At 40.4% G+C, this 20,064-nt stretch overlaps 1 protein-coding gene across 7 annotated transcripts in view; it reads left to right on the forward strand.

Annotated features, from left to right (window-relative positions):
- Positions 1–20,064, forward strand: part of nfic (nuclear factor I/C) — a 468,411-nt gene that overhangs the window by 102,549 nt on the left and 345,798 nt on the right. For all 7 annotated transcript variants that reach the window (XM_039767143.1, XM_039767140.1, XM_039767145.1 and 4 more), the window contains one exon: positions 19,452–19,983. In XM_039767143.1, coding sequence (XP_039623077.1) covers positions 19,452–19,983 — 532 coding nt within the window. The remainder of the gene's footprint in view (positions 1–19,451; positions 19,984–20,064) is intronic.

The following is a 20,064-nucleotide window of genomic DNA, read 5'->3' on the forward strand; positions in this document are numbered from 1 at the left end:
CTGTCCAGCCCAGAACTGAGAGGTGGAGTTGGGGTAAGGAAACAGAAACTCACTTAGCTGCTAATACACAAGCAAGGTGAGCACATCAGCAAAATGAAACCTCAGAAGAAAGAGACACTTGCTTAGCCGCTTATGCACAAGCAATGCGAGCAGCACGTCGGCAAAACGATTCCTAGGAGAGAGATGCCTAGAGTAGTTCCTTTCAAAAACCTGACATCTCTACATATCAGTTTTTTTTTTCTGACAATTTCAATAGTTTTTAGGACCCTAGGCTTTTAACAGCAAGGGCTTACACAGCTACTCTTATATATATATTTTTTGTTAAGAGAAATGGTCAAAATTACTCAGAAAAAATGAGACAATATGACATCTTGTAATTATTAGAAGCATTTTATTTTCTTTTATGCTATATGTATTATATTAAAATATTTTTTGTATTTTAAGGAAATTATTTTAGTATTTTATTGTCGCAGAACAATAAGCCTAGAGAATTTCATTTTGTTAATAAAAGTGAACAGTTAACACCTGTGGTCTATAGTTTAATTATAAAATACACTTTAATATAGGACATGAGGCTTCTTAAAAAGCAGTTTTTTAAAGTGATAAAGAAAAAATATTGGAATTGGCTGATGAAGCAACATGAAAATTGGTGATAAGTATTGGCCTTAACCTGATCGGAGCATCATCATTGCAGCCCCTGAGAACAGGTTCCTAACAACAAGGGAAACTTCCTAATGACTGGAGCACAAATGTCAATGACAGTGAAACAACCAAAATGGTGGGGAGAATGGTCCAAAGAAATTTATATAATTGAAGCTAAGATGCTAATCCACAAATGAACAGTTTCATCGAATTGTCAGGGTATGAAAAACATCCAATAATGAATCCAAGAACTCAGAAAAAGTGGTGGATTTTGTACAAGAAAATATAAAAAGAAAATATCAATCATAGCCACAGGTAGCTCTGTCTCTCTCTCTCTCACACACACAATGTCATATCTCAGCCAGGGCTCCTCCACCAGCTGGCTTGCGTTCAGATTCATGTCTGGTGGCACTGTCGTTCATTTTTGATTGTTTTATTTATGCTGATTATGTACATCATTCTTTATTTTTGGTTTTGTCTCTGTGTATCAGTTGCCTGTCAGTCACAGCCAGGAACCACCTTACAATTCTGAAGTGTCTTCCAGAGTTCCTGGTGGTTAACTTCCAACATGCTAGAGAGTTGGTGAATTTATTTGTATTTCATTGATTTTTTTTTTTAATTCCTGGATTTTTGAACTTGTGGACTGGTGGAAGGAACACGAGGTGAATCCCAAGAAGTTTTAGGGCACTATCTGTGTCGCTTCTTTTAACTGCAAAGCAAACCTTTAAACAAAACAGGTGTAAAAGTGAAATAACATAGCCTTCTTGACTTCCCCAAATATGGTGGTCCTTAAGTGCGTGTTGATCAGTAGGAGCTGCGATTATTGGTAATTCTGAGTCCAAATGATACAGCAACATTTAGCGCATCAGATTCTTAAAGTCCTCCAACTAAAAAAAGATGACACTGTTGGTGTCAGTGCTCCCTGTCGCCCCAGCAGAGTATTGCATACCTTAGATGAGCGCAGAAGGTGTTCCTGTGATGTGCACTCGTGACAAACCTTAATGCTTTGTTTTTGACTGTGTTACGGGGTTAATGTTTTTTGAAACTTGTTTGACTTTGTGTTTTGGGAAGTTCGTTTGCTTTTTTTGCTTCATGGAGATTCATTGTTGTTGAACATCATTTTATAAAAATAAAACCTTGATTTGATTCTTGTCCTTATTACTAGCCGGTGTTTGATGATGAGTTAGCATTATTGGAAATGCTTTTGAAACTTATTGAGACTTGTGAGCTTTGGTACTCCTCATTCACAACACGCACGTATTACATAGGTTGGTACTGTAAGATAAGAGTGTAGAGATAAGCTTTTGGGAACCAGCCTGTTTAATCAAAGGGCAATAAAGCAAAGAATCCAAATGAAAAACACAACACAAAAAGCATAGGACTGTCAGTCCTGCACTGCTCTGGAACTTCCAGTGTACTTTGATCAAGTTGTCTCCATGAAAGGTCTGTGCTGTTCAGGATCTGGGTCCAAAATGAATGCTGACGTCTGGTTGTCCTTCTTCTTAAATAGGCCAAACACGGTGGGAATTCTGGCAACACGGCGGAGGTGAGGCCAGTGTCTGCCTCCATTCTAAAGGAAATGAGGTAAAGGTTGTTACTGTCTCTGCTATATCCTCTTCCTTTCCCATCATTAATATGTGACCAGTGTCGGTGTAGCTCTCCTGAGGCTTCTGCATGTGACAGTAGTCCTTTCTTATCCCAGTGGAAAATTTCTTTGCAGCAGAAAAATACAAAACATAGGACACTGGTAAACAAGAAGATAAACCAAGAGACATCGAATGACAGCCCTGTAAGATGTCTACAAATAAGAATGCAGAACTCTTAATGGTCCTTAATATGAATTCACCAATCAGCAAACTGTCTACATGTGCAAGAACTCAAAATCACCTTACCTCTGGAGATGAAAGAGTTCTCAGATCTTCTGTTCTTGATCCTTTGGAACCTGAATCTGTAGCCTGATAGCAACAGATGAAAATGTTGAACATTGGATGGCTCCTGTGCATTCAGGAACACCAGTCAGTATAAGCAGCAGATCTTCAGATTAGGAGTGGAAACCCTGTGACAACACGGAAAGTCCTGGTCTGAGCCTCAATCTGCACCTGAATATTCCATTGCCATTTTCAGTTATAACTTAATTTTTTGCATTTATTTTTGTAGATATAACAAGGTTAGGAGGGATTGTAAACAAACAAAAAAAAATGCCAGGTGTAGGTAACACAGAAGAAGGTTCACTTCTAAAATGTGTCATTCAACAGTTTTGGGATGAAGGTGTGCTCTTGTGTCTTTTTCGGTGTGATCTCCATGTTACTGAGGGCAAATCAGGTCACTAAAAATGTCCAGTGATGATGCATCATGCATTGTATGTTAGGAACATAAGAAATCAATGTTTATTTTATGTACCTTTATTAATGCCATGCCTTTCAGAAGGTGATTTACAAAGCAGCTGAAATTAGAACACAGCATTACATGCTCAGATATCTCAAATGGAGATATTACAGCATCTTTTTGAAATATTTTTTATTTTAGAGCAGGGCCAAGTGCTTATGTTTTCAAGTGACAGTTTCAAATCAAATTTGAATAGAGCCCATGTGGTACTTCACCTTTCTCCAACTGTACAAGACATTGCCGATTTACAAGACTTTGGCTGTGTTGCTCAGTGATGAACGATAACAGGCTCCTTATGGTTTCCTTCAGATTATGAGCAGAGAGCAGGCCTTTACCTGTCAGAGGTACACAACAGGAAAACCTCAAAAACTCAAGCGACCCTGACCAGAAGTTCTTGCTTTGGTTTTCCCGTATCATTTTGGTCACACACTGTCTCATTTTATTCTGGGTTGTAACACTGTGTGGTGTAAAAATGCCAAGCAATATTAGGAGTGCATTTGTCGCTTAATATTTTGTGTGGTCAAGTTTGTGGAATGAATATGCAAGTATTTGAGCTGCGGAGCTTACTAAGCCATCATTCAGGAGCTGCTTCCATTCAGGCGTTCTTTATGGCTTCTGCCTCTTTTTTAATTGTAAGGGATTTAGAGAGCTGTCAATATTTATGTCTAGGGCCAGTCTCAGACTTACAAAGCCATCAGTCATTCATTCATTCATTCATTCTGGCTGTATTTGTATTCATTTCTTAAAAGTGTAGTGGTTGATCCGCAAGCTATCAGATTCACTTATTCTAGTTTAGTGCCAGCTGCCAGTCCATTTCAGGGCACACTTAGTCACCCTGGCAAAAATTAGAATGGCCAATTAGTTGTCTTTGGGAAGAAATCCAGAGAACTTGTAGAAGAATAATCTTTAGCAGTGCAGGAGAGCAAGCAGGTGTCACAAAGATGGTCCTTTGGCTAGGAATCAAACCCAGGGCTTTACAGCTATGAGGCAAGAACGGGATTTCAGCTTATTTCTTTGATTCTGATTTTTGAAAGTCACTTTAGTAAAGCAATTTAACAGACCAAGAAAATGAATACCATGATGATCTAATTGTTTTCAGTTACTTACAGTACTACTAATACTACTACTGCTACTAATAAGAGAACTGCCACCAGAACAGTGTAACCATGCCATGGATGCTTCCGTGTCAACTGCTGGTCTGTCAAGATTCCAGAAGTGGGATCTCAACAGACCAGCAGTTGACACAGAAGAATCCATGGCATGGTTGTGCTGTTTTAGTGTCAAAGGAGAAGCAAAAAGTCTGAAGCACTCAGCACCAGGTACCAACAGAAGGACATCCTGAAGCAGGCAGTTGGCGGCCAGTGCAGGATGTGCCACAAAGCAGAGGAGCTAATTGCACAATGCTCACACCATCTCAAGATACTTACAGAAGTGGGCAGTTATGTCCTTTGAGACTTGTGCAAGCATGTTAGGGGTACAAGTGCCTGATAAATACATCCCAGTCAAGGTAGTCAATCTTACCACCAGCATCATGTGGGACATGCCCATATTTATTAACTGGATGATGCAAGCCAGCTATCTTGATATAAAACACAACAAGAAAGATAGGACATGCCTACTGATCCATATATTAATATGTAATTTGATTACTAGGACATAGTTATGACATAATTTACTTGGACCTTTAAAAAGCCTTTGACTCCGTTTTCCCACACTAAAGATTAATTCTTAAGCTAGAAGCTGCTGGCATCAGAGGTGACCTACAAAACTGGATCTCAAGTTAGTTAACTGGCAGGAGGCAAAAAAGTACAGATAAGAGGAAAATGGAGGGAAATCATCAGTGGAGTTCCTCAGGGTTTGTCCTTGGCCAATTACTTTTTCTGATTTATATTAATGGCATTGATTTCGTTATTGTCAGTAAACTTGTGAAATTAGCAGATAATACTAAAATAGAAAGAATAGCAGACACCCAAGAACCAGCAAAATGTACTCAAAAAGACCTGGACAAGCCTCGAACTGGACGAACACTTGGAAAACAGAGTTTAAAGAAGAAGAGTGCAAAATGTTACACATGGACAAACATGAATATCAGTTGTGAATACAGTACAAGATGTGAGACACCGAGCTACAGGAAGCAATCTCAGAAAGGAGTTAGGGGGTTATGTTGACACAACATGTTTATCTAAGCAATGTACAGAAGGGAATAAAAGTTAAATAAAATAAAAAGTTAGGTTTTATCAAAAATACTGCTGAATAATAATTAAGGGGTGTTTTGCTCAGACTATATAATGCAGTATTGAGACCACATCTGGAGTACTTTGTGCAGTTCTGGTCACCACAATACAAAAAAGACATAGCAGTACTTGAAGCTGTGCAGAGGAGAGCAACCAAGTGCATCGTGGGACTTAAGGACATGTCGTACTTTAACAGATTTAGAGAATTAAACCTGTTCAATCTGAGCATAGGAGACGGCAATGGAACCTAATCCAGGTCTTCAGAATCCTCAAAGGCACTGATAAAGTAGATCCAGCAGAATTCTTTCAACTTTAGGGGTGAATCACGGACTTGAGGACACCAGTGGAAGTTAAAGGGAAGCACATTTAGGAGTGAAATCAGGAAATCTTCTTTAAGCAAAGAGTTGTGAGAATCTACAATAGAACAGACTACTGAGACATGGAGTTGAAGCAGAAACAATGAGACCCTTTGAGAACGATCTGGATGAGACATTGGGTTAGCTTAGCTATTAGCTAAACAAACAAGCGACAAATGGACTGAATGGTCTCCTATCGTTTGTTAAATTTCTTACATTGTGAACATGTTGCTGAAAGAGTCAGAGATGCTCAGCCATTACAAGCATCTGGAAATCAAGATCAGCTAGATTTGGAATGTGAAGACAAGAGTGGTTCCAGTGACAGCGGGAGAATTAGGATCACTTAGGAAGGGTTTCAGTAAGTAGCTTTGAATGCTCCCAGGCCATCCATCAGCTTGTGAAGAGCAGAAGATTGCACTCATGGGCACTGCACACATTCTCAGAAAGGTGCTCGGGTGGAACACTTTGATGTCTTGTTGATGTCTGGATTGTCCAGAAACAGCCAAAAGCAGGCAGGAGAATGAATTATAGTAATACTAGCCACATTACCTGTTGAAGGCAAGTAATAGAATAGTTAAAATATATTTGCAGTGTCTAACCTTACGTAAACCTTCAGTGTGTTTCCTCTGTATCTGCGTGCTTCTCAATGTCTCATCACAGACACTTCCTCTCTCAAGCGTGTTCCCGTAAAGCCTGTTTCTCAGATTCTGTCATTTTTGAGGTTCCTCCCTTCGTCTCCCATCTGGCTTTAGACTTACTGACTCTCTCGGTGTGCCTTATAACACCTGTACTCCTCCTGTTGTGCTCTTGCGTCTCTCTTTTATTGTGTCATTAAAGCCAAACTGACCAATCAAATTGCTCTTAGGGACTGGACACCTAGAACTTAGAGTTTTACTACATAATACTTTTGTCATAATAATAGTCTCTTTCTGTGTCACTTTTTCAATGTGGTCTAAGAGCACCTTAATCTATTTGGGTTTCAAGTCTGATTAAGCAAATGCCTTGATTCTGCATGCGGATGTGTGTCCCTTCCGATAATGTCTTCTTGATAGGATTTCGTAATGACCTTGTGAAATGAAGGCCACTCTCTTTCCTCTCACAGGAATTTGATGGATTTTCCTTATCATATGTCCATGTATCTTACATAGACAGATCTTTAAAATTGTCCCTTTCCTCATTGTGCTATTTTATTCATTTGTTTGTTTGTTTATTATTACAACTTATTTCTCAATTTCCCTGAGAGTGAGGTGGAAATTTTAATGTCACAGTGTTAGACACCCATTTTCCATTTTAGATTTTCATTCTTTTTAATTTTCTCTTCTTCTTCTTCTTTTACTGCTCCAATTTAGGGTTTGCCACATCTGTCTCCATCTATCCCTGTCTTTTTACATCATTTCCTGCCACACCGACTGCCTTCATGTCCTCCCTTACCACATCCATAAACCTCCTCTTTGGCCTTTCTCTTTTCCTCTTGCCTGGTGGTTCCATCCTCTGCACATGCTCAAACCATCTCAGTCTCTCCCCTCTCACTGTTGTACATGTGTTGTTCCTCAATTTTTTGTACTCATTCCTAATCCTGTCTCTTCTAATTACTCCTAGCGAAAATTGTAGCAGCTTCAACTCTGCCACATCCAGCTCTGCCTCCTCTCTTTTTGTCAGTGCCACCATCTCCAAACCATTCAACATAGCTAGTGTCACTACTGTTTTATAGATCTTCCCTTTTCTCTTGCTGGTACTTATCTATCACAAATCTCTCCTGTCACTCTTCTCCACCCAGTCCACTCTGCCTGCATTGCTCACATTGCAAAAGCAAAAAAAAAAAAAAGTTTGACCCGAAGTGAGAGTCAGCTTATTGCTCCAAACTTTTTGCAGTCCTTAATGGCATCTAAGCACTTAAGAATTGACTGGCTATAAAGGTCAGTGATTTATCGTTTGGCACTGATGGCGTATCTAAGCACATTTCTGCATGCTGTTCTCTAGACACCCCCATGCTAAGTTTTCGTTTTAGCAGATGTTGGTCTGGGCATAGCTTTTCTTGCTGTAAAGCTGATTGCTCATGGTACTTTACTGTGAAGGCTGACGCACGTCTATAGGTAGACGGAGAGGTAGGCGCAAAGTCATATTTGGAAAATCTTTGTTTGTTTACTGAAACTCTGCACCGTCATGCATCTGGTGCTGCTCCGTATTTGAATCATGCGGCTGAGTCTTCACCACATGAGTCATTGGGGATCTCCTCGACTGACGCTACAAGAGTTTCTGAATGGTTATGAGTATGAGATGTCTTGTCACACATGTTCCTTACAATGATCTGTATGACTGCAACCTTAAAGATTTGACCTAACGATATTTTTGAGGAGATTACTGGTATTGAAAACAAAAGGGGCTAACATTGACAGGCAACTAGTATCTTGTTAACTCTGTAAATGAGTGCAACAATTCAGAGCAGTGCGTGATGAAGATGGGTATGGCGTCAGAATGACTAAACTTAATTTTGCTTAAGTGGGAAATAGTGAGTGATTTTCTTTAACCCGGTAGATCTAATCACCACAAGAATGAGGGTTCTGTCTGGATGAAACATTCTGTGATGGACAAGTTAGACATTGCCAGCTGCCGTACCACTTCGGAACAGGTCATCCACCTGAATCCAAGTATATTCGGGCCTGGCCAGAACTTGGATGGGAGATCATCTAGGAAAAAACTTGGGTTGCTTCCAGAAGAGGTGTTAATGAATGCAGCAGTGTCGCTTACCCTGTGGTCTGAATGTGGATCCCAATGCCCCAGTGCAGTGACAGTGACACTATGCTGTAAAAATGGTGCCGCCCTTTAGGTGAGACGTTAAACAGAGGTCCTGATTATCTGTAGTCATTAAAGATCCCAGGGCAGCCTTCATAAAGAGCAGGGAATATCTCAATGTCCAGACTAAATTTGCCTCCTTAGCCTAGTCATTCTGACCCCCTAATTATCCCCTGTCTCTAATTGTCTCTCACTGTCTCTCATCACTTCACCACCTAACAGCTAATGTGTGGTGAGTGTACTCGTACAAAATGGCTGCTGGTGCATCATCTAGGTGGATGCTACATATTGGTGATGGTTGAAGTGGCTCCCCACTGGCTAAAGCACTAGAGAAGCACTAAAGTAGTGAAAAAACACTATATAAATGTAAAGAATTTATTATTAATGTCGGCATGGCATAACATTCAGATGTGTCGGCTACTAAGTTAACGGATATAAATTTTCGAGCATTTCACATTTTTTGCTTACTTCATCCAAGAGTCACTTCTTACATTTGTATTTATTAAGTAGTTTTGTAACGAGTCATATTCAAAAGTAATAGCAATAACAGAATGCAATTCCATGTATTAGTAGACATGGCAACTGGACGGACACACAGACACGTTCATTAAGGTTGTTTGTGGTGCAGGGTTACCAGACTGTTGCTAGGTGGGGGTGATTGGGTTGTGTGCAGCACTTTATATCCTTACTGCAGCGGTATAAAGGTCTGCGTCATGCACTTCGTAACTGTCCAAGTGTGCGGGTAAATTGACACAGACAGTCAAAAACCTTTACGTTATTATTGTGGAGACATTTCTGGTTACAGATTCTTTTCTTTGACTGTGATTTATGTTTTGTACTTCCACTACATGAAATACTGCAATTACACTTCTTGATCTGCAGTTTTGCCTCATGTCCTGGTCTTTGCTTATTTAATTCTTGACTTCCAGGTTACAACCTTGTCTTGTTATTGCTATTAAGATCCATCTTCCGATTCCATTGTACTTTAAATTGCTGCAGCCCCCCACCGCCAGTACAAGTACATGTTTACCAAAAAAAATGACACAATGTTGGTACGTTTGTATCATTCAGGTGTGTTCGGCGACTAAGTGTGCTGTCTGTTACTTTTTTCTTTATTAAGTAGTTTTATAACAACAAGTCATATTCAGAAGTAATAGTGATAACACAATGCAACTCCTTATCTTAGTAGACAGCATTAAATACACACTTTTTAACAGCACTTTACAATGCAGGTGAAAATGGAGCACAAGGCAGCTTATGGAGGCTCACTGGCTTTCATACACTGCAGACAGTAATTCACATGATGTGAAAATGGCATCAACAGATGTGTGCATAAATAAGTACGAACTTGGAAAGGAACTGATTTGTTGTATAACAGAAATGTGAACGGTACATGATGGACAAAATGATTAGAGGTTTGCTGCGATTGTCAGCGCACATCTGGGACTGAAAGATCAGGTGCTTTAAGTCCCTGCAGCCCCTTACCCCCAGGAGCCACTGTCCATTTTTAAACCCATCCTCTGTTTAGTTCATTTAGGGCAGCTGCACCTTTTCTGTGTTATTAATTCGTTTTAACACTGTTAAGGTGCAGGTTGATAACATCAGTTCTTTACAGTAATAAGCTGCATGTAATATTACTTCAATCAATTCAGTTTTATTTATGCTTACATAATTGCTTTCCCCTTCCATTTATTTTCAGAGTGGCTTTTAATGTGCTGTGTTAGTTAACTTACCTGAAGCACCAGGAGAGGGCGCTGCTGTGCCCGTGTGCTTTGCCCAGCATCTGACTGACTTGCATTGGGCATCCGAGCAGCTGCCAGATGAGTAAAAGAGGAAAATACTCAAAATATACAAGTTCAGGCAACAGCTCTTAAGGTAAAAGTGAAACTGTAGACCATTCCTGGTTAAAGTCGCATAGAACGTTTCTCCGCTGTAAAATATGGGTGACTTTGTAACTTTGCCAATGCATTTCAATATGGAATTTTGAAATTTTAAAATCCTTTATGTTGTGATCTCTTGGAGATATCTGAATGAAAACTGAACTGTCTTGACAAATGTGTGCCACATCTTAATAAAACTGGTCCGCCAGGGGCTGAGTTGTTTCGTGTGGACAGACAGACATGAGCTTTCACAAAATTTGCTTCATGCATTACATGCAAAAGCACTTTAGAAAGGCAGAATTCAGAATTGTATTACCAAACATCAGTAATAACATAATACGTTAAAGTCTTCTGGCAAGAACCTTTTACTTTAGCTTCAAAGGGGCAAATTCTGAACAGTGAGTCTTAAGGCATCGTCATACGCATACTTTGCTTTGGGCTGAATCAGAAGGTGATTATTTAGTTTATTTCAATCTCCAGTTAGTTTGGTTGTATTTCACCCAGTAAACTTTCACATGAATCAGAAGTGACAATAAGCTCCATCTCGGGAGTGTCATGGGCTTCTTGAAATATTTTTTTGTCTGGGGAGAAAAGAAAACAATTTGGAGAGTGATCCCCCCACTGCATGTACATTAATTAGGTGGTAAGCGGTTTGTTTGTGAAACATAGCTCGGCGAACAGAATGCCTGTTATCTCATAACTCGAAGAGTATGTGAAAATGATGAGCTACTTTGCTATTTTGACGCGCCAAAAGAAGGTAAGAGGGTACTCCATGATGGCATTCTGCTTCATTCAGATGTAGACATATCCGCTAAATTTCATTTTACTCTGTGATGTTGCATATTTACTCCACATCAGCCAACTATATGATCGGAACTTCACACGTCTTCTCTCATTAGGCCTGTAAATAATTGTTTATGATTTTCACATTCACATACTCGAGGACACTGGTGGAAATTAAGGGGAATTAAAGCCAGGAATCACTTGTTTACACAAGGAGTTGTGGGACTCTAGAACAAACTACTGAAACATGGAGTACAGTAGAAGCAGACAACTTGACAACCTATAAGAAGAAGCTAGATGAGGTACCAGGACAGTTTAGCTACCAGTAAAACCAACAGTCAGGCTTGATGGACTTAGTGGTCTCCTAAATTTGATTTCTAACAAATTTGTGAAAAATTCAAATATTATTTCCACTTGGTCCTTCTGGGGTGTGGAGTGTTGTTTGACGAGGGAGAAAATGAATTTAAATGCTTTTATCATAACAAAACAAAATGTAAAAAAAAGTAAAGACGTCTGAATCCTTTCTAAACACTTTTAAATAAATTGATGTAATTTCCATTTGCCCCTCGTCGGTCTACTGGTGGCTTCACGTACAACAGTGGTCTTTGCATTTTATGTCTTGGCTAATTTAATAATGAATAATTGTTTTCTCAATATAGTGCTCTCTGCAGAAGGTCCCATCGCATGTAGAGCAATGCACAAAAGAAGGTTGAATACGCGGTAATTGAAACCCAAGATGAATACCCTTTTAAGAACAGCAGCCTGAGGTTTGTGAATTGAATGTCATCCAGAGTTGACTGATGGCACAGCGGATCCCAGAGTCAATTAAGCAAGAATTCATTACTGGGAAAAGAAGTTATAAAATGTAAGACGGAACAGGAGTTGGGCGTCAGGCTTGGTCTGAAAGGTTTAACGTCTTCACAGTTCCAACAGAATTCAAAGCCCTCTTGCGCCTGTTTCCATGATGCTCCTAAACTCTTTCCCATACAGTAAACACCTCTCTGATTGTGGCAGCTGGCCATAGAGATGGACTGGTAGTGCTCTGCTTTTTTTTTAATGTCCTTTATTTTTATTTTTTTTGGTAGCCTCCTTAATTTTAAAAGTGGACAGATCTTTAAATGTATGCACAGTAAGTGCAGAAACGCATACTCCACACCATGTTTCAAGGTGTTAGATTCTTAGCCCAATAAAGAATAAAACAGTCAATCAATGGCGCCTCACTTGTCTCTCACCAGTGGATGGATTAAGTTACTGCAGAGCCCTCTTTTTTCCAGCTCTGATTTCTGTCTTCTTCATCTAAAAGCTCAGCTTTGCCAGATCAGTCAGACAGCTTGTGGTCTGTGTGCCTGGTTTGAGGCACCTTTAGGCTGGCATTCCTGTAGGACCGAAATGCAGACTAAGGTGCCCATCTTCCTTATTTCAGTCCCCTCTCAAGCCGCCACGAGAGTCATTACTTTGAAATGTATAGCAACTTTTCCACTCTTTGTGCAAGATGTCAAGCGACAAGTCTGGGGCACAAAGTGGGATCTTAATTAGTGTTTATATTAGAAAGCTGCCAAGAAAAAGTGGAAAACGAAATCAAATGTGTATCCACAATGTTTAACAAGAGACAACGACTATATGTAGGAAAGTGTGCTCTCTTATTTTAGAATCTGCTTTGCTTAGTTAAAGGCACTCTGATATTCAAAGCTGAATGTGTGTTTGAATCTGTTGTCACCACGTTGTGCACAGATCTCCATTTCTACGGGCGAAGAACTATGAAGGCTATGTTTCGTTCCAAAATGTAGCTAGTGTTCCCATCCTAGAAAGTGCCGAGTACCCCTGCTTGTGTTTGTTCAGTATGTGAGTTCACACTATTTAACCTTATCCAGCACATTTTGCATAGACTTCCCCATCTGTACAGGTGAGCACCACTGGCTGTGTTTCATTCTGAAATTTACTGTGAGTGCACCCATTGCAGGTGGCAGCAGGTTAGTGCTCTCACTCCGAGCACCACCCGGTGTCCTTGCTATTCTCTCTATATATAAAAAACAATGCCTGTCTGTCTGTATGTCTGTCTGCTTTTCACGAGAGAACTGCGTAACAGATTTAGATTGTTTTTTTTTTTTTTCTATAATTTGCTTGAACATTCTGGTTAATTTTGTGATTTCTGTCATTGCGTTAAGTATCATAGTTCGCTTCCAATACCGATTTATTTGCGTGAATCTGAGAGAGACACAGCAGGCCGAGGTAAGGGGGACAGGGCCCTTCTCACTCACACACCAGCTTCATAGTGTATCTTGCATCCACTTATCTAGTGAACGAGAGAGCTATTTTAATAGATTTAGATTGGATTTTTTCTAGAATTTGCTTGAGCATTCTGGTTGATTTTGCATCTTTTCTCATCGTGCTAAGGATCATAGTTCCCTTGTAGGAGCGATGTATTCACAGTAATCCAAGACAGAGGCTGCTGGTCGAGGGGAGGGGGAAGCGTGATGTCAGGAGTGGGGAGTCGGTCTGCCTCTGTGTTTTGGAGCATCACTTGCCTCTGCTTAGCTAGCAATACCTTTTTGTTTATTGATTTTTAAAGTTTGTCCTGTTTCACTACTACGCGAGCGTATCTGTGGGGAACGGCTAGTGTAACATAAAATAGGAAAAAAAAATGGGTTAATGTTTGAAAATAAAATAAATGAATTCTTCCATAAATCTTGTTTATTCCCAAGATCACGATGGTCCATGTCTTGAGAAGTGTACATACCAACTTTAACTTTACATTCCATTAAAACTCTAACTTCAAGGTCACATTGTCATTTCAGATAAGGAGGACGTAAGTTTTAAGGTATTGTAGTAATAACTCACTGGCACTGCAGGCTGGTGATGCTTCGTGTTGATTACATGGATGGAGAGACAGACGGAAAAGGAACTATATAAAATATAGTCAGACACTTTTGGGGTGCCCTTTGTTTGCATAAAGCCCCCTTTCAGGGCAGTGCAGAGCATGTACATTAGCATAATATTGACAAATGCCGACAAAACGCAGATCTGCTGATTTTCATTTTTCTATAACATCACCCAATTGAAATCAAATCGGTGTAAAGCAGTTTTGAGATTTTGAGGTATTTACATTTTCTATAGTTGTGGAGGGTTTGACCTTTAAATATACATCTATCAAAATGTCTTTCTCTTAGCAGATGGCTTCTGCGTTAGATATACAATCCTGCCACATTTCAGCTTCGTAACTAAATGGGAAATAGCGTTTTTGTCGATGAGTGAGTGAATTTTGCATATATTAGGCCTGGGAATGTTAACACGTTAATTTTTGTGACTAATGTGGCCTGTTTGACGTGTTAAAAAATATTGTCATATCCTGAGCCAGCAATGAAGCAAATGCCCCTGGCAGAGTTTGGTCAGGGTGGCATTTTAATGTATTTTTTTTTTTAACAATACAAAACATTAATACAAATAATTTTAAGTTTAGTACCTAAAGAATTATACACATCTGGTACTGCATTCAGCCCTGCGGTGGGCTGGCGCCCTGCCTGGGGTTTGTTTCCTGCCTTGTGCCCTGTGTTGGCTGGGACTGGCTCCAGCAGACCCCCGTGACCCTGTAGTTAGTATATAGTGGGTTGGATAATGGATGGATAGTACTGTATTTATATACTGCCTTCACAAATTTTATGAAATAAAATTTTGTATTACACGGTTCACAGCAATATGCCACATGTCAATACGTAGCACTGGTGTTCAATTTCTACATACTGGCGTAGATGCAGGGGAGTGGGAGGAAAGGGGACGGGGAGGTGCGTTCACAGTAGTCCTGGTGCAATGCTAGGGAAAAGTTGCGAAGGTAAAATATATGTTCTCTCTCTCTTTTTTTTTGTTTTATATTTCTGTAAAAAGATAAAATCATATCACATAAGTTCTGAAATAAGTTACAGTATCTTTGAGTGGCACTGAAACCCAAAGAAGTCTGTAGCATCTCTGTTTTCAACTCGCTGGTCTGCCAGCCAGGTTAAAGTGCTGACAGTCCTAATATAGTGACACAATTCTTTGAAATAGAAGTGTAATGATTATCCCCACCCATTGTTCAAGTTTGCATTATCTTCACTAATTTATGCAAAGAATGCAATATAACCATCCAAGTAATGCATAGTTTCAGTTTTTAGACAAGATGGTAGCTACGATGGAATGTGGGTAGAGCAGTGTTTTCCAACCATATTTCAGTGGTGGCACATTTTTTGTAGCCCAAGAAATCCCAAGGCACACCAAGATTCTGTTCTACCAACCACAAAAGCATTAAATGTATTCACATGCAAAACGGCAGTCACAGAACTGCTCTTATGTTGGCTTCTCCAGGTAGTCCCATTGTGCTCGGCAACTCTCGACCACCTGAGGAGCGTGACTGTGTCAGGTCTGGTCCCAGGGGCACCACACTGTTACTTCACCAGGTGTAGAGTATAATTATCAAGTCGTTGATGGTGATGAACAACTGAGGAGAGTATTTACGGAGTTTTAACACAAGTTTTAATGTATGCCAATTTAAGAGATATTTATTATTTTAATTAAACCAGTCTTCAGCAGCGCATTCAAAGTCAACAGTTGCTTAATTTTTACTTTGACACACCTGTATCTCATTTGCTATGCCAATTTGATAATTAATACATTGGGCTTTTCATTTTGATTTCTTTTCAACTTGCCTTTTTGGAAGGCATTCAAATTCAGGTTGTACTTGTTCAAGTAGTACATTGTTAAAAGTTCAGGTTTAAGGTCATTGTTTAAGTTTAAACTATGTCGATAATTTCTTTTAATTCCTTTGTGTTGATTCTACATTTAAATTTGCGATTAAGCATGTATTTACTTCATGGTTTATGTATGCCATTAATTATATTTTTTAATTGGTTCCCAGTCCTCATCTTTATATATAATACGCTACCGTACCTGTTCGTTTGTCTGTCCAGGTTGTTAAGTCACTGGTGGCTTGCAAACCATTTGATCTACTGGCCTGAAATTTGGTACACATATACTATGTGAAGTCTACTATCAGCTTTCGGGGTGATGATTGACTTCCAATGTTATTCCTCTTTGTATTTTTATTTTATTTTATTGTACAATCAACTCTCAGCAGTGGCCAGCAGGGTGGCCGTGCAGCACATGCGTACGGGTGCCACTCATCCCTAGCACCTTCACCGTCACTTCCCCTACCTCTTCATATCTAAAATCATTCTTGTGGCAAATTAAAGACTTAAGTACCAGCTTAAGTGAAAAATTAAAGGAAACGTTCTAAGTAATTGCAACACAAACACTGACTTAATCAGTTTTAACACGAACAGATGCCGACGAAAGAAGAGAAGAAGCTGGCTGAGAAGAGCTGCTCAGGAAGCAGCAAGCGCATCAACCTCTGAGCAAACGAATGCTAAACGAACAGAGAAAGAGGATGAGAACTATAGGATAAGTGTATTCACTGCACGTTATCGAGCAGTGTGCTGTTACTGGTTAGTTACTGGTTTATATACAGTATAATAGTCCTAATCTACAGTATATGGACAAACCTGCCACCAGGGTGTTCCTGGTGCTTGCCCAGGGCCCATGACGTAAATGTGCTTTTTCACCATGAACACTTGTCTAAATGATTGAGTATCTGTCCACTTAAATGATCCTGGGGTACTGGGCCCCTCATGCTTGATGGAACGATTGAGTATCAGCATGTTAAAATGTCCAAGGGCCATCCTCACTGCTCGATTAAAGTAATCAGTTATTCACACTACAATGAAAAATAAGAAAAAATCACTGCTTTTTACGTGACTCTGTGTCCACACATTACATTATTTAAGTATGATCTACTTTGTGTTAAGGAGCGATGTCCCCCAGGGGCCTGTGTGGGGTCTTAAAGGAGTATTCCAACCAAAAAAAAGGCATTTTTCTTAAATGTTGCTTACCCCATGTGCGTAGTAGTGATGACCAAGACAAAATTTTTAGTCTTGTTTTCATGCATAAAAGAGGGAACAAAGTTTTTGATTCAGCTGTCGTCGTAGGGGGCCAATGCAGTACAAAGGCAAAAATATCAAAACTTCCATGAAAAAAGTCCTGTGTTACTTGTGTCTCGTAATCCACATGCAGAGTCACTCAGTCATTTAGTCACAATGTCCAAAACATGTTTTTTATTAAAATATTTTTAAATAAATCATTTCCAGAAAGGATAAACGAGGAGGGGACTCGTGTTTGTACACTCACGCACATGCAAACAAGTGTCTGAATTGAAGACCCACCTGCCCCCCTTTACATTGGCCATGAGTAATGAGACGTCAAGCAAAATGACACCTTTTATTGGCTGACTAAAAAGATAGTAATATGTAAGCTTTCGAGGCAACTCAGACTCCTTCAGTCAGTTTGTAATTTTTAAATAATCTACTTCTGGAATGTGCTTGTCCTCACGCGAGTGAGCATTTGACATAAAGACCCACCTGCTCTCCCCTATTTCATTGGTCAAAACCCCTGATTCATTGGCCTTTTGCGCTTCATTGATGAACTACTTTTATGTTGGACCTGGGAGTACGTCTGCTACCACAACACAAACAGTGCATTTTTTTATATAGTGCCTTTCCCATGCTCACATTGGGAGCACTTCCGGGTGAAGCAGAAGCACCTCCAAGGTAGAGCCATCACTCCCCTGCAGCTCCCCTTTGTGATACCTAAGTACCCCCAAAAGACTACAACTCCCATCATGCCCAGCGGGTGTATAAATGGGAGCTCCACAAGTGGAATGCTGTCACTCAGTGTATGAGGGAAATATATAACCCTGGGAAGCTGACATCAACTGTCCTTCCACTATGGCCTCCTGCTATGATATCAGTAACCAACCTGACCAGAATGCCCGTCCATCCATTTTCTTTCATTATGGTACCTTGGCCAGGCAAATAATTGTCCTCCATCCCAGTTGGGGTGCTAATCCATCCGAATACATATACACACAGATTGCATGTTCTGCAGATGTCCATGTGGTTTGCACCAGAGACATGCCACCTAGTTGTTGTGCTGTCATTGAAAAGCACCTTGTAATGAATGGCTTGATACTTGAAGTCGCATCATATATTGTTATTTTTTTTGTTTTCTTTTAAGCACCCTCTGAGTCTTCACAGTTAATAGCCAGCAGTTTAGCGTTTTGTCTTTTTGTGTGGACGTGGCCTCAGTCCAGTTTCCAGCCTAAACTGAATGGAATCCTGCGGCCTGCAAAGCAAGCAAAGAACAGATGCCTGAATGCTTTCTTCCCACATTGATAACTAAACCTGCCCCTGCCGCCCCCAGCTCTACCTCTCAACATATGTGAGTCCTTCCGGAGATTAGACTGAGATTACTGTGCACCTTGGGATTAAAGGGGGATTTATTGAGTCTACTTGAATCTTTGCAAGCCCCTCTGCCCCATCCCCCATTTCCTATTTACCGGCATATTTCTTGATTTGTCTTGGCGCACAAATGAGCGCTTGGATTGGGTGGGGTTCGTATTCTGTCAGGCCTCATCACATTGCTTCATGGGGCCTGCAATGAAAGCAAGTTTTTGGCCAAGTTTCCAAACCTCCTGATTGCTGCCCTTATTTTATTCCTATTTATGTCCTTTCACTCATATACCTCAGGTGCATATATATCAGAAAATCATATAAGGTTCGCTTGTGAGTTTTCTTAGAGTACACACGTTTTAGCCATCCCTGAACACCCTTGAAGTGATGTCTCTCTGGGTGTGTCTGTGTGTCACACTGTGAGCTCTATGGACACACTAGGTAAAAAATGAATCGCACAGTCCAAATGAAGCTCGCCTCAGTTGTTAAAACTATGCAAGGCTAGAAGTTTATCGAGCCACAGAGATTTTGCTCTACAGAAGTGATGATTTTGCATTTTATTGCACACGTCTGTGCCCCAACAGTAGCAGAACTGGCAAAAGAGTATATACATACTGTAATTAGATAAACAGAGACAGGCAGAGTGTTGGGGCACCTGTGGGCAAACACCGTATAATTGAAATTTATTTTGGTTTAAGTCAAGTATGTGAAAACGCAAAATCGAGTCTTCTCAGACCGGAGTCCTAATCTGACTGCACAAAATGGTGGGTCTTCTGATCATATGGCAGCCTGGCAGGTAGAGGCGAGTCCAAGTGCAAGGACACCAGAAGTGATGTTAATGTAAGAGAGCTGTCAACCTTCCTGTGTTAGAAAACGTTATTACCCCGCACCAGCCCTTGGACTGGGGAAGTATTACCATCACCTGAGCCTCTCTGTCTCCCATGCGCACGCGCGTGACAGTTCTTAACAAGAAATGATTCTGCTGTTTCATTCCATTCACAATAATAAAACACTGTGCTTTGTACTGTTTGTCAGATTTTGATCTTCTCCTCTCTTATCTTTTTTTAGGATGAGTTTCATCCCTTCATTGAGGCTCTTCTTCCACATGTGCGTGCTTTTGCCTACACATGGTTTAACCTTCAGGCCCGCAAACGCAAGTACTTCAAAAAGCATGAGAAGCGCATGACCAAGGATGAAGAACGGGCAGTCAAGGATGAGCTGCTCAATGAGAAACCAGAGGTTAAGCAGAAGTGGGCATCACGACTGCTGGCAAAGCTCCGAAAGGACATCCGACCAGAATGCCGTGAGGATTTTGTGCTCTCCATCACTGGCAAGAAGGCCTCCTGTTGTGTTCTCTCTAACCCTGACCAGAAGGGCAAAATGCGGCGCATTGACTGTCTACGTCAGGCCGATAAGGTGTGGAGGCTAGACCTGGTTATGGTTATCCTCTTCAAAGGTATTCCTTTGGAGAGCACCGATGGAGAAAGACTGGTCAAAGCAGGCCAGTGCACCAATCCAATCCTGTGTGTACAGCCACAGCACATCAGCGTGTCAGTCAAGGAGCTGGACTTATACCTGGCGTACTTTGTGCGAGAAAGAGGTAAGGCGGTGGTCCTTCTTTTCACATAACATTGGGATTTTAAAGTAATGTGTACAGGGGCTTCTTGAGATTTCATTGATT

Source organism: Polypterus senegalus, chromosome 10 (genome assembly GCF_016835505.1).
Source record: "Polypterus senegalus isolate Bchr_013 chromosome 10, ASM1683550v1, whole genome shotgun sequence".
NCBI lineage: Eukaryota > Metazoa > Chordata > Cladistia > Polypteriformes > Polypteridae > Polypterus > Polypterus senegalus.